The 13,531-nt window shown below is 35.7% G+C and overlaps 1 protein-coding gene across 4 annotated transcripts in view; it reads right to left on the bottom strand.

Moving 5' to 3' along the window:
* DIAPH3 (diaphanous related formin 3) overlaps positions 1-13,531 on the bottom strand; it is a 202,019-nt gene that overhangs the window by 148,693 nt on the left and 39,795 nt on the right. For all 4 annotated transcript variants that reach the window (XM_032680968.1, XM_032680967.1, XM_032680966.1 and 1 more), the window contains 8 exons: positions 7,459-7,569; positions 6,911-7,029; positions 6,051-6,167; positions 4,749-4,867; positions 4,549-4,613; positions 3,839-3,943; positions 1,244-1,576; positions 167-281 (listed from right to left, as the gene is read on the bottom strand). In XM_032680968.1, the coding sequence (XP_032536859.1) occupies positions 167-281; positions 1,244-1,576; positions 3,839-3,943; positions 4,549-4,613; positions 4,749-4,867; positions 6,051-6,167; positions 6,911-7,029; positions 7,459-7,569 (1,084 nt within the window). The remainder of the gene's footprint in view (positions 1-166; positions 282-1,243; positions 1,577-3,838; positions 3,944-4,548; positions 4,614-4,748; positions 4,868-6,050; positions 6,168-6,910; positions 7,030-7,458; positions 7,570-13,531) is intronic.

The raw sequence follows: 13,531 nt of genomic DNA on the forward strand, positions 1-13,531 counted from the left end.
TATTACTCCTTTAAGCAGTCTTGGATTTAAAAACTTTTTTCTTCACACATTCCACTTAAAAACAAGAACATTAATGTTATATTCTAAAGTTTTCTCATATATTTATTTAAGGCCCAAGAATTTTAAAGATCTATCCAAAGGCTGAAAACTACCATCAACTACTTACCCCTTTTTTGACAAGAAAATGTAAGTTCCAATTTGCAAAGCATGTCAGCATTCTCATACTTGTCCTCTTCTGCCTTAACCCAAAAACAGGATTCTGTCATCTCCTGAGGCCTGATCTACCAGCAAGAGACAAATCAAAATTTTATTAATTAAATTATTTTGATACTATGCAGACACTATGCTCTGTAGAGTCTAAAGCAAATTTAATACTTAAGAGCTCTGTAAAATGTGAACTTTTGGTATACAACTCATCTCTGGGGTTGTCAATATATTTCTTATTGAAAATAATAACGCTTACAATAAGTGTTTTTGGACAAACTGATTCTAAAAATGCAGACAACATACTCTGTTATCCAAGGTCTAAATGTAGCAAATTACTTTTGGTCTAGATTTAAAACTTGGGTAAAACTTTAAAGAGTCTCTGAACACAGCTTGTTTAATTAAATATGAAGTACCTTACTTTTTAGAATGCAGCTTTGATTACATCATAAAACTATGAAAATCTCTTTATTGACTTATTTTGGTCTAAATAATTATAGTCTTCAAACTCAGTAAATTGATAGCCCTGGTAAACTTGATCCTGTCACAATGGAGAAGAAAAAAGAAACCACAAACTGACTCTATATTTTGTCAGCCATTAAATTTACATATGTACCTTTACACTAAGGACAAATTGAGAGACCTGCACTGCTTCTTTCCACAGTCCAGGTTGGATAGATACAAGACACTTGTTTGGGAACTATAGCTATCAGTACAGTGCAGTGACTGATCCAACGTAAGAGTCTGCTAAAAGACAAGGCATACTAGGACCCTGGAAGCATGCAGGTATCAAGGTTGATGTAGAACTGTAGAACTGACTTTTCCAGGCATCTCATAAAGTCAACAGATACTTGCCCAGATGAACCAATGAAATACAGTTTTCAGAAAATAGTAAAAAAACAGAGGTAAGAAAGTATTCATATATTACATAATTTTAACTAACGTATTGATTGCTTATCTAGTCTTACTCCTGACAATCTATTTGCCCTAAGTTCAATGTCAGATTTTACATCCAGTATTTGCCATTAATCAATACTACCTTGGACCAGTTGAGTCTTTTCATGGTAACCTCAGGCCTAAATTCTTTTTTAGGCTTCATTCCGAATGGCAAAGCACAGGAAGGCGGGGACCACTGTATTCCAGGCAGGCCTGGTAGAGGTGGTGGTGGAGGAGCACCGCCAAAAGCCAGAGGAGCTCCCAAGCCACTCAGAAGTGGTGGAGGAGGAGGGGGTGGTGGTGGTGGAATTGCTCCATTAGAAGGCAGTGGTGGAGGAGGAGGTGGTGGAAGTTGATGTCGTCCTGCACCTTCCAGTGGAACAACAGAGGCATCTCCACATGTTGATGGCAGAAAACCAGGTGGCACAGAGCCATACTGATAAGGAAAATATTTTTACTCAGTTTCACATTTTTATCAACAAAATTCTATAACAATCATAGTTTATAAAGCCAGCTGAAAGTCAGTGTCATTTTCATTTATAGAACAATCAAGTATGAATGACAATGAGGCCAACATGCTTTTGATTTCATAATCAAAGTCTCAATATTTGAAGCAGACCTGGGAATGCACCAAAAGTGACAAACTGAAATGTTGTATCCCATCTGTCACATTTCACTGACCACGATTTAAAAAAGGGTCTGATAAGTTTCTTAAAGAGATTTTATCTAGACTACCACAGTTTAGCTCAAATTTAAAAAAAGTAACATCCCAATCTCTATTGTTCGTACTTATCCTACAGATTACAGAGAAACATTATAAGGACATATTAGCAGAATTTGAAGAGATAAGTAATTCTTTTGAAAAACAGATATCTTCCAATATATGAGCATTCTGATTCTACACAACCGAAAACACAAAGCAATGATGAAAAAAAAATCCTTCCAAAAAATAAAGCTGCCTTACACACCAGCTTCTTATTCTGTATAGTAAGGACATCTATATTGCATCAAGATAGGTTTGAAAAGTCTAAAAAAATATTTATTTCTACTATTTGAAGAACTTCTATTACAGACCTTCAAACATAAATAAATAGGTATCTGATAAAAACAACAAAAGAATAAATAAGAAATATTTATCTACTGTTGATAGCACTAATCACTTTTTCTACCATGACCTGAAACAGTCCCTTTGATTTTTAAAAATCTGAGGGAACTACAATAAGGAAAGGATTTAATATTTCTAAAAGCAAATAGTTGAATATCAATAAATACAAATAAATGCATGCACAGAGGTATTATTGTTTTGAATTTCTGAATAAAAACATTGTTTCCACTGACAAGTAGACACTGAACTGATAGGTTCTAGTAATGAAAGAAATACATAAACACATACCAAATGCAAGAAGAGAGTAAAAGAACCATACCAGGCAAAAAATAGTCATTAGAGGTGGAAGTTGACATACTAAGTAGCAACTGATACCATATGGAAGCCAAAGTTTCCTCTTTAGACAGTTTTAAGAGTACTAAGTTGCAGTAATCAATTACTTGATATTTACAAAACTTTTTATGTATCCCATTAACGACTGGGATAATTCATGGTATGACAGTTAGTGAGCAAAATCATACATTATGCTCTCTATCTGCATTTAAAAAAAGGTTATTATATTTAATACAGTGAACAACAGAAAGAGCAAAATAGGAGACAAAACCAATTTCGCTTACAAAAAGTATTTAAGTATGTTTTCAAGATACACACAGAAAAATACTTTCTTAATGAATGATATACAACTCTTACTACATTTGGTTTTTCAGAATGCAACAATTTCTGTAATTGTTGGTTTTAAATGTTTGACTTTGACATTAACAGTTAGTTTTAACAAGAAACCTGAGTAAGAATGACATTTTTAAACAGACCAAAGAAGAGTTAAATTACTTTCCCTCACTAAGAAAATTAAAGAAGGTAATAAGTACTAAAAAAACCCCTCAAATGTAGTAAAAAAAGTAATATAAAAAAACCCCCCATATGCACGTCTTCCTAATGCTCTTCCTAGAGCCATTTTTAGACTGTGCTTCTTATTCCATGAAATAAGACACAGGAAAAGTCACCAGGTCACAAAGTCTCCTTAGACAGATTTAAGAGCTGAAGCAGTTACAAGTTAACTCAAGTAATACTCTCAAAAATCTGCCCTATTCCTCTTCATCACATTTTCAAATATCAATTTATGCTTGAAAATTGAAAAATTATCAGGAAATGTTCTTATCCAGCCACAGTTATTTCTTTCACTGCTGGATATCCATGGTAAGGCTTCAGTAAAGCAAACTGCATAATGAGTAATTTCCTGTGGAGGGATAAAGATCACAATGAAGAATGCTAATCTAAAAGCATAAGACCTATTACCCTATGTGGTTAATTACTTTGGAAATATATGACATTGAAAGCAAAACCCAAATAAAACATAAGAAACTAGTTAATTAACAGAGCTCAGGCATAAAAGGATCATCTGGGAACTCACACAGCTAATTAATGTCACATTACAATTATTTTTATAAAACAGAAAGGAATCTCACATGCAATAATAATCGATAACAAAGATTCTTTGAAAAAACCCTCAGCTGTACTATCAATATCTGCAGAAGATGAAAAATGAAGTCCCTTTCAAAAACAATACTTCATATATTCATTTAAACTGTTTTATACCTGTGATTTAAAAGCTTGTAATTCTGTCTCAAGTTCATTGATTCTTTCCTCTTTTTTTTGCAGTAGGGCCTGGGTCTCCTGGTGAACTACAAAATCTTTTTCAAACTAAAGAAAAAAGAAAAAGAAATAAAATTGTTGGTACCAGTCAGTTCCGCATAGTTCCTTTAAATTTCAACTTTTCCTTTTGTGCTTGCTAAAACTCACATGTTAACAATACTAAGGACACACACAACACATCTGCTATTCTAACTTTCATGTGTCTGCTGAGTGGAAGCACCATCTGTATCACCTCTACAGATCTTTACTATATGAAATGCCGTAAAGTAGTAATGTATTTCAAGTTGGTATTACACAGAGTAGCTTAAAAAAAATGGATGTACAGTAATACAAAGTCTGTAGATACAAACGAGTCCATTTTTTTTCTCTTGTTAGAGAAACTTATAACTGTTCAAATAAAGTATTCAATTGACTTTTTGGGAGAGTTGTACATGAAACCTTAAAATAAATGGTAGAAAGATTCTCAATTAAGGTTAGCTACTTTACACCATTTTTCTTCCTAGTCCACAAGGAACATCCAAATTTATACTTTAACACAGAACTAACAGTAATTTGAAGTTAAAAACTATGCCATGTTCAGTTACATCATTCATTAATCTCTTAAGTAATCCCCTGTGTCTACCTTATGATCACATAACAAAAAAATTACTTACTTTTCTGGAAAGTTCAGAAGCCCGCTCTTCACATTCTTCTAATCTTGCTTTATCTACACAAATATCTTGAAAAAATCAACAAACACACTTAAACATATACAGGGAATATAAGATTCTTAATCACACAAACAATTTGAACTTGGATTTTGGAACATAAAAAGAAGTATGATACTGTAATCATTTCCAAATAGAGTACTTACCTAGTAAGTGGCTGAAATTTATATCTAATCTTTTACGATATGTGAAGTCTGGGTCTGTTCCATTTCGGTGTAACACTATCTGTGACACACACTCTTCAATTAATTTGAAATACTGTGGACTAAAGACAGAGATGGGCTTTTTTACTGCATATTTATTTATCAACCTTTATTTAAAATCTTGTCTATAACACAGTAAGTTTAAAAGCTTTGGGCTTTGGGCTGAATTGTTTCCATAGAAAGGTAGGTGCAAACCCTAAAAGTCTCAAAGGACAAACACATCTGGCAGTTTATTACACAAGAACAGTTTACACAAAGCCTGAAAAAGCAGTGTACCTAAAGATAAATCATTCTTATACTATAAACTCTGTATCTCTCCCCCCATGGAAATACAGGAAGGAAAGACTACCTCCTGCTTCCTCTCAGTAAAGAGAAGGCTCTTCCTTCAGCTTGATTCTGTCTAGTTTTGTGACTTTTGTAACTATAAATGCATCGCAGCCCTGCTTCAGTATGAGGAATGAAAAACACCTTGTTCTAAAATGCCAGGGGGTATGACAGTTGGGTAACTTGCCAGAACGCACAAGCTGTGAATTCAAACCCTTTCAGGTGGAAGAGGTCTAGCACAGATGTACCCATAGCAGGCAAGCACCCTTAACCTTTAAAAGTACATGTGTGCTAGACCTTGCCCAAAATGCAAGGTTATGCAGAATGCTGTGCAGAAAGCAGATGGCTTTCCTTCCTTGTTCAGTTCATACCTGGTTCCTCCAGTGCTTCCTCAAAAACAACACAAGCAGATTTTTGGAAGAAAAGTATTTGGCAGCTTCTAACACTTAAGGTTTTATTAACTGTTTCCCTGTAATTTATCTGCTGAATTTTCCAGAAGACACAAACATGTTCACATTGACCTATAATGTCTACTGAAAATATTCAATTCCAACCCAAAAGTTACTCTAAATTAAGCATACATGAAAGTGAACTTCTGTGCATACTTGATTTTGTCCTTTGACTCAAATACACCACAAAATTACAATGTTACTACCACAGTTTACAACTGATTACGAAATCTCTCCTGATCACTTATACTTGCAGTCAGTAAGGATCAGATCTCAACAGCTTTCTCTATTTATATATAAAATTGCAAAGTTGATACTTTTAAACATGAGTTCACAAAGGAATACTTACAAATTGCAATCCATCCAGAAAGACTAAACCCTATTTATCCTTAAATTTATGGAAGAAATATTCTGTTAATGACTGAAGGATAAAAAAATCCATAATTAACATTTAACACAGCATTAAACATACCGGATAAAATAATCATTTCTTATCAGCAAAAGATGTTGGAGAATAGAAAGAAAATATCCTTCAGCACTAGTGTCCTTAACTGTATTCCACACCATGTTGTAAACATCATTTACTTCAGTAAAAGTGTTAAGGAAAATAAGAACAAAAAATAAAACATTTCAGTCTAATGTTGACAATGGTGATAACTTCTTTAAACAGAAATTACGCAAGAAAAATATCCATTATACGCTTTATTTTCTTCATGTTTCTCTTGCTCAATTCATGGAATCATTTAGGTTGGAAGAGACCTCTAAGATCATCAAATCCAACTATTAGTCAAAGACTCCAAGTTCACCATTCAGCCAGGCCACTAAGTGCCACATCTACACGTCTTTTAAAGACCTCCAGGGATGGAGACTCCACTGCTTCCCTGGGTACCCTGTTCCAGTGCTTGACAACCCCTTCTCTGAGAAGTTTTTCCTAACATCCAATCTAAATCTCACCAGGTGCAATCTGAGGCCCTTTCTTCTCATCCAATCACTCCAATCACTTGTTACTTGGGAGAAGAGGCCAACCCCCACCTCACTGCAACCTCCTTTCAAATAATCATTGAGATTGACAAGGTCTCCCCTGAGCTTCCTTTTCTAGGCTAAACACCCCCAGCTCCCTAAGCTGCTCCTCCTAAGACTTGTGCTCCAGACCCTTCACCAGTTTTTTTGCCCTTCGATGAACTTATTCATACTGAGAGGCCAAAAACTAAACACTGGATTCAAGGCGTGGTCCCAGCAGTGCTGAGTACAGAGGGGCAATCACTGCCCTGGGCCTGCTGGCCACACTGTTCCTGATACAAGGAAAGATGCCATTGGCCTTTAAAAGGATATTCTAGTTCAGATCTAATATCTTCTAAGCGATGAGAGAACTCGATCATGTCTTCTTCCTTATGCTCATTGAACACTTTCAGCTGAATATCTAGTGCTTCATTCTTTATAGATTTCAGTTGCTGCAAAGAAGAAACAGTAGAAAGGCTTGCAAAATTAGCATTTCCATATGTAAATAAGCCTTATCATTTTAATAACTTCCCTAAGTCTATATTATTTTAAAGTTTAAAATTATAAGAACATATGAGTTAAACTAAAAATTCAAAAGGTAAACATGACTTCAGCCTGGCTTACAAGTGTTGCATAACAGTCCGTCACATGTTCTTAAGCAAGGTCCTAAAATCCTGAGGGATCATAATAAAGTTCAGAGAGCACACTTCACCTTTTCATTTTCATTTTTAGGCTGATTCTTATACTTACCTGCTCATGCCCAAACTTATAAAATGCCTTTGAGAATAATTTATTAGAACTTGTTCTCCCATTCCCCTTCTCAAGCTCAAATAGTTAAAAAATTTAAATAGTAATGCAAAGACAGACTACGAGACGCTTACTGGCAATATCTCTTTCAATCCACTGCGCATAAATTCATTTCTGATGTGAAGCCTAAAATCCAAGTCATCAGGAGATGTAACAAGAGCATTGATGAGCTGCATGCAAGCTACCTGTAATAGAGTAAATAATAAACTATTTTATTTCTTAGATTTCAATATGTATCACAATCAAAAAGATACAACAAATAATCAGACATTACATCATTTCTAATTATAAAACTACTGTAAACTTATAATTAAGCTACTTAAATTCCTGATCAGCCACATGAGCTATAAATATCTGTGAGAAACTGAGACTGTTAAGGGCTAATGACCCAACACATTCCTATGTGAAAAGGTTCCAGGATGCTTCGTTGAAGCCAGATTCTCATGGAGGAGGTCAGCTTTTGGGTGCATAATGACTTTTGATCTTATAAGACAGAGGGATGAATGGTGGACTATGAGTGAGATAAGAGACAGAGTCCTGTGGATACAGGATGGGGCCTCTTGCCATTCTAAATTGTCCTCTCTTACACAAACTACTGGGTTGTAAAACTCCTCCTCCTCCCCCATGAAAATCGGGGAGGGCAGCTGTCATGTCTTGGAATGTGCCATAAACCATCAAAGACTCCCAAAAAGGCCCAACACCCATCTTCTGAAGGTCTTCCACCAGAGTAAAGCTGCCCCCTCTTCTTAGAAGAGGCACCAAGGCTTTCCACCGAAAACCTGAATGTATTTTAATCCACCAGACTTTGTATTTCATGGGCTTCTTCCCCTCTCACCCACCCCTGACAGATCAAGACCAACAACAGCAGAAGTGCAACAATCAAGGTCTTGCAGACCAGGAGGTGAGATCTTGACAGTCTTATCCTTTCTCTCTCTTTCTTTTTTTTTCCTATATACATGTCCTTGGATGATATTTTTATGCTTTCATATTACTATGTTTTGATATTGTTATATTACCATGAATAACAATAACCAAAATGGCTACATACCTGCTTTCCTTTACAACCAAACTGCCTTAAAATAAACCCTACATACATTTATATATATATTTACAAACATCCATCATTCAGTGTTGTTTCATTTTAATCTGCACCAAGGGATCTATTAAAAAGATCCTGGGTTACCTTTGTGCCCTGGGACAGGTTATAACAATATCAAACACTAGTTCAAAAATTTCCATAAAAATTAAGTATTTTCTCACTACATTGAATTTTGTGTTTTTATACAAATATTGAGTTCCTTTAGCAAAAGCACTTTAGCAGATAAAGCACAATTTTCAACATATAAAAATCACTGTAAATATACCTTTATCTGTACATATCTATAAAAAGTTGGTGACATAATAGAAATGGTAGAGGCTACAGTCTGTGAATAGCGAAAAATTTATTGAAAAACAAAATGCTGATTAAACAAAACTGAGCCTGGAAAACAGAATGCAGGTTTTCCCCTTCTTTTTTGAAATCTTCACTCTTTAAACGTACTGAGTATTATAGAACACTGTATGGGAACCACTACTTCAGCTCAGAAGAAAGCATAAGGTCAACTAGTGAGTAGTCCCTCCTCTGAAGAATCAAGACATCCATCTTGAAAACCTATAGCCAAGAGCAGCAGGAATTCACTGTCCAGATTCACAAGTCTTTAGAACAACTTACTGTTAATCACAAATAAGCATGTCGACAGCCATTATTTCCTTTTTATACCCTCTTTCTTCTCAGCACACCTTGCTTCAATGCACAAGAAATACGTTATTCAAGTAATTCCAGCAATTTAAGGGCTTTTTAAAAGCACAAGTCAATTAGGATTGTCTTTGAACCTTACATACTATGCAAACAATTAAAGCAATCTGGTCTAAATACTTTGCTGTAAAGCCTTTTATGGCCTAGAAAATGATGCTATATTATGCCATGGTCAGGCAAAATACTGGAAAGATACTGTATCAGTCATCTTCAAAGTACCATATAAAATTCCAAGAGCTGAATTTGCATATGGTCACAAGAGTAACCAAATGTCCAAGCTACTTTGATACTGTGATACTGTGAGACTGTGAGAAACAACAGCACTTTTTAGGTTTCCAAAAAGAACATGCTAAAATTAAATGACAGCACAGACCGCAACCATTTACCTTTATCCTACTGCAAAGAATGTGAGCATGAAAGTAGTTTTAGATATTATTTCACCTGAACTGTTATGGGAGTGCATGGCAGGGCAAGCATAATTTAGGCCTGCTTGACAGCAATGCTAGTCTATGTAGATGAAAACAGAGTCCAAAAAGTTGAAAGAACCTCTTAAGGGAGAAAGGAAGCTACAGATAAGTAATTATTTTCTTCAAGTGCTCATCTCTATGTGCATTCATACTACAGACAATTCCAAGGGATATCTATTCAACTTCAATGCTCCTAATTAAGAAAAATTTGAAGAAACATTATCACAAATGTAACACCACTCCTTGACCAGTCTCAAGGTACAGTACGTAACACTTAAGGAGAATGCCTGTGATGCTCAAGTTGTGACAGCTCTATAAATCTCAGATGCTGAGACACAGAACAACCAGTTACTACTTGCATTCATGATGAGTGGGTCCGAACTGCATTCTTTTGTATTCTATTACCTTGGAAAAGATTCTGTAAAGAAACTGACAGTCTTTTAAATTTTCAGTCATGGACACAAGGTGGAAAAGCTGAGATCAAAAAAGATGCCTCAATTTTAATAAATGAAGAGCTATAAATGAAGTAGTACAAGGTTTAGTGAATCAGGTAAATTAGCTTCCTAGGAAGGCAGACGTCATTGCAACCAAAACATTTTAGGCAAATGGTCTACAACTAAGACAATTCATGAAGAGCTGTAGATTCGGTCGGTGAAGGTATTTTGTCAATCTACCCTTGAGAAGATCCCTGAAAAACTGAAATTATTTTAGGCTCCAACAGCAAAAGGTATATGGTAATATACAGCTCTCTGGTGAACCTACTAAAATTTTCTTATGATGTTGAGGACTGCAATCTATAACAACTCTTTCCTGAAGGGCACCTCTAACCAGACAGTAATTACATCTTGAGAGTATCCAGTTGTTTACAACAGGCATGCAGCGAAGGTGTGTAGAGGCACCTTCCTTTCTTCAGAGAAAAGCCAAGAGCAAAGCTTTCACTTCATCTGATGGTCTATTAGATGTTTTGTTCCCTTTCTCATCCCATAAGAACTGCAGTAAGTACAGTTCACCATGTTTTCTAAGGTCTTTTGACTCTGTGAGTATATTCCATCTGGAAGGCTTTTAACGTCCTGCTGCCACATGGAAGGGACTTGACTTGACTTGACTTGGTTATCCAAGAGATGAGCCTATGGATGGATACAGATACAATATTTTTGGTAGGGAATAACTTTGCATGGATGATGATACAGTTCACCTGGAGAGTCAAAATGTTGAATGCTTTCCTCCATGAAAAAAGAGATGAGATCAGACATAATCTGCTAATTCAGAAGTTACAGCTTCCAGTTCTAGTATCTTCTGCTTTTAACAGGTGATGTCTATCAAGTAACGAACGCATTTTTTGAGGATTCCACAGCCTGTACTTTAAACTTGAATTTTTTTCCCAGTTGAAAACCATACATCATATATCCGGTCCTTCACTTGTGAAAAATGTCAGGTATATCTCAGTAGCTCAGAGCAGCTTTTTCCTTCAACAGATAAGATAGGGCTCCTGAGGGGTCGGGCTACCGTGGCAGCAGTTGGGTTTTGTCATACTCAGCATAGTATAGTGGTGAGTGGTGAATAGTTTGCCTCTCTTGTACACTTCTATTATTAACATTGTTGCTGTTACTGTTTGTTTTCTTATCTAATTGCTGTTTTCAGTAAATTGTTTTGATCTCAGCCCCTGATCTTTACTTTTTGTGCCTCTAATTCTCCTCTCCAGCCTGATGCAGCGGAGAAAGAGAGAAGAGTAAGCAAGCAGCACATGGTTTGGAGTGGTTTCAGGAGGAACAGTAAATTGAAGAATACCAGTCCTAAACCATGACAGTCACATCTTGCCTATTTGAATAAGAGGAACTGCAGTAAGATTTTCTACTTCGCTTTTCTTACTCTTACTGCAACTATGCATTTGTAGAATAGGCTATAAAGATGATGTATATTTAGCTAAATTCTACTTGCCAGTATTAAACTGGCTTTGGTACAGACACTATATTGATACTCATTAATTATTTCCCTTATTAATAACAAAAAATTCTAAGTAATATTTTTGAGATGTACCATCCACATACATGTACAATTACAAGGGTCTTAAATACTTATTATCAATCTTGATGTGTAGGTAAGGCAAGCTTGTTCTGATTGACCCTATTAGGTAAGCAGTTATGGAAAGGACCTTAATGAGCAAAGAACAACCAAGTGTCAACAAGTTATTCAGCTAACCAAAATATGACAGACCATACCATCTCACATCCTCATATTATTAGATGACAAAGAAAGATTAAATGGTATTCCCTGACTATTGAATATATTGAGAGGTTAATGCTACTGATGAATAGCTAGGATCTTTTACTTTGCAGCAAAAGTGCTTCTCCTAGGACATGCATCAACCTGCAGGTTTCCACAGGGATGAGCAGTGTTCATTTTTCAGGAACTTAACCAGGAAAGGAAAAATTGCATCTTTTCTTCACCACTGGATCTCTTCTCAATCCTACATCCAAAATTACAAGGATATGGCATCTCTAACTAGAACTGCACAGAAGAACAGCACTCTTTCATTAGTTAAACAGCCTGCTTGAGAAATAGCAATGAAGGTTGATTATTAGAGAACAGAAGCATTCATTTGGTTCTACAATAAGAATGAGAAGTGGGCAACAAACAAGTTGTTGTTGTTGTTGTTGTTATTGTTGTTTTCACATCTGTCTTAAATACTTCAAAATTAGTTGTGTCAGAACTGTACTTCCTGCATCCCTGACTTGTACAACCAAAGTATTAGACTTTTTCAGTTGTCGTCATAAATACGCAAGGTATCAGATTGCCCTGTATGCATTTTCTTGAGTACAGCTTTAAGATGTACATTTACTTTAACATAACCAGAAACTCGGTATTACTCCTGGCTGTAGTTATATTCTCAGACTAAGATCACCAATCTTGTCTTGAACCAAAAACATTTAAGTATGTTTTCCATAATTTTGGATTTTATGAAAGGTAAAGGGAGAATACCCTTTGCTTTCAACAAATGCAAAAAGTAAATACACAGAGCTTTCACTAAAAATACAAAAATCACCATATTGAGGCCTTTTATGTATTCAAACTTCTAGTAACAGAAATGTTAAGTCAATTCAAAATTGAAAAGGTCAGTTGTTAGTGTCAAATTGAACTACCACAAAGCAAGCAGACATACATCAAGCAGACAATCAAGGCAAGTATGCCAAGTAACTGACAACTATAAGCTTCTGTCTCATTAAAACACTGTCAAATTAACCACTAGGTCAATGTCATTGCTAGAAAAGTTTACAATTGATTCAGATGAGGAACGCTGATTTTTCTAGCAATCATTTTTAAAGTCTGAAAAGATAAATAAATAACAAAAGGCCATGGCAGGAGGGTTGGTACTAAAAAATCTTTAAGCTTCCCTCCAACCCAAACCATCCTGTGATTCTATGAAATCACCTAAAAGAAAGTTGATTATGGAAGCATCAAGAGATGCCTTACAGAGGGACCTTGGCAAGCTGGGGAAGTGGTCTCACATGAACCTCATGGAGTTCAAAAAGGCCAAGTGCAACATCCTGCATTTGGGTGGGGACAATAACCAGTATCAGTAAAGGCTGATAGTGGTTGAAAAAAGTCCTTTAGAGAAGGACTTGGGGATATTCACAATTGAAAAATTACTTATGAGCCAGAAATGTGCACTTGAGAGTCAATCATATCCTGTAAAGTTGCGGATGCCTCATTCCTGGAAGTGTTCAAGGTCAAATTGGACAGGGCTTTAGTAACATGATCTGGTGAAAGATGCTCCCTCATGGTAGCCGGGTTGGAAGTAAGTATATAGTTTTTAAAAGTCCCTTCCAACCCAAACCAGTCTGTGATTATAAGATAGAAGGGATAAGAAAGAAGGACAATTTTTCA

This window comes from Chiroxiphia lanceolata, chromosome 2 (assembly GCF_009829145.1).
Source record: "Chiroxiphia lanceolata isolate bChiLan1 chromosome 2, bChiLan1.pri, whole genome shotgun sequence".
NCBI lineage: Eukaryota > Metazoa > Chordata > Aves > Passeriformes > Pipridae > Chiroxiphia > Chiroxiphia lanceolata.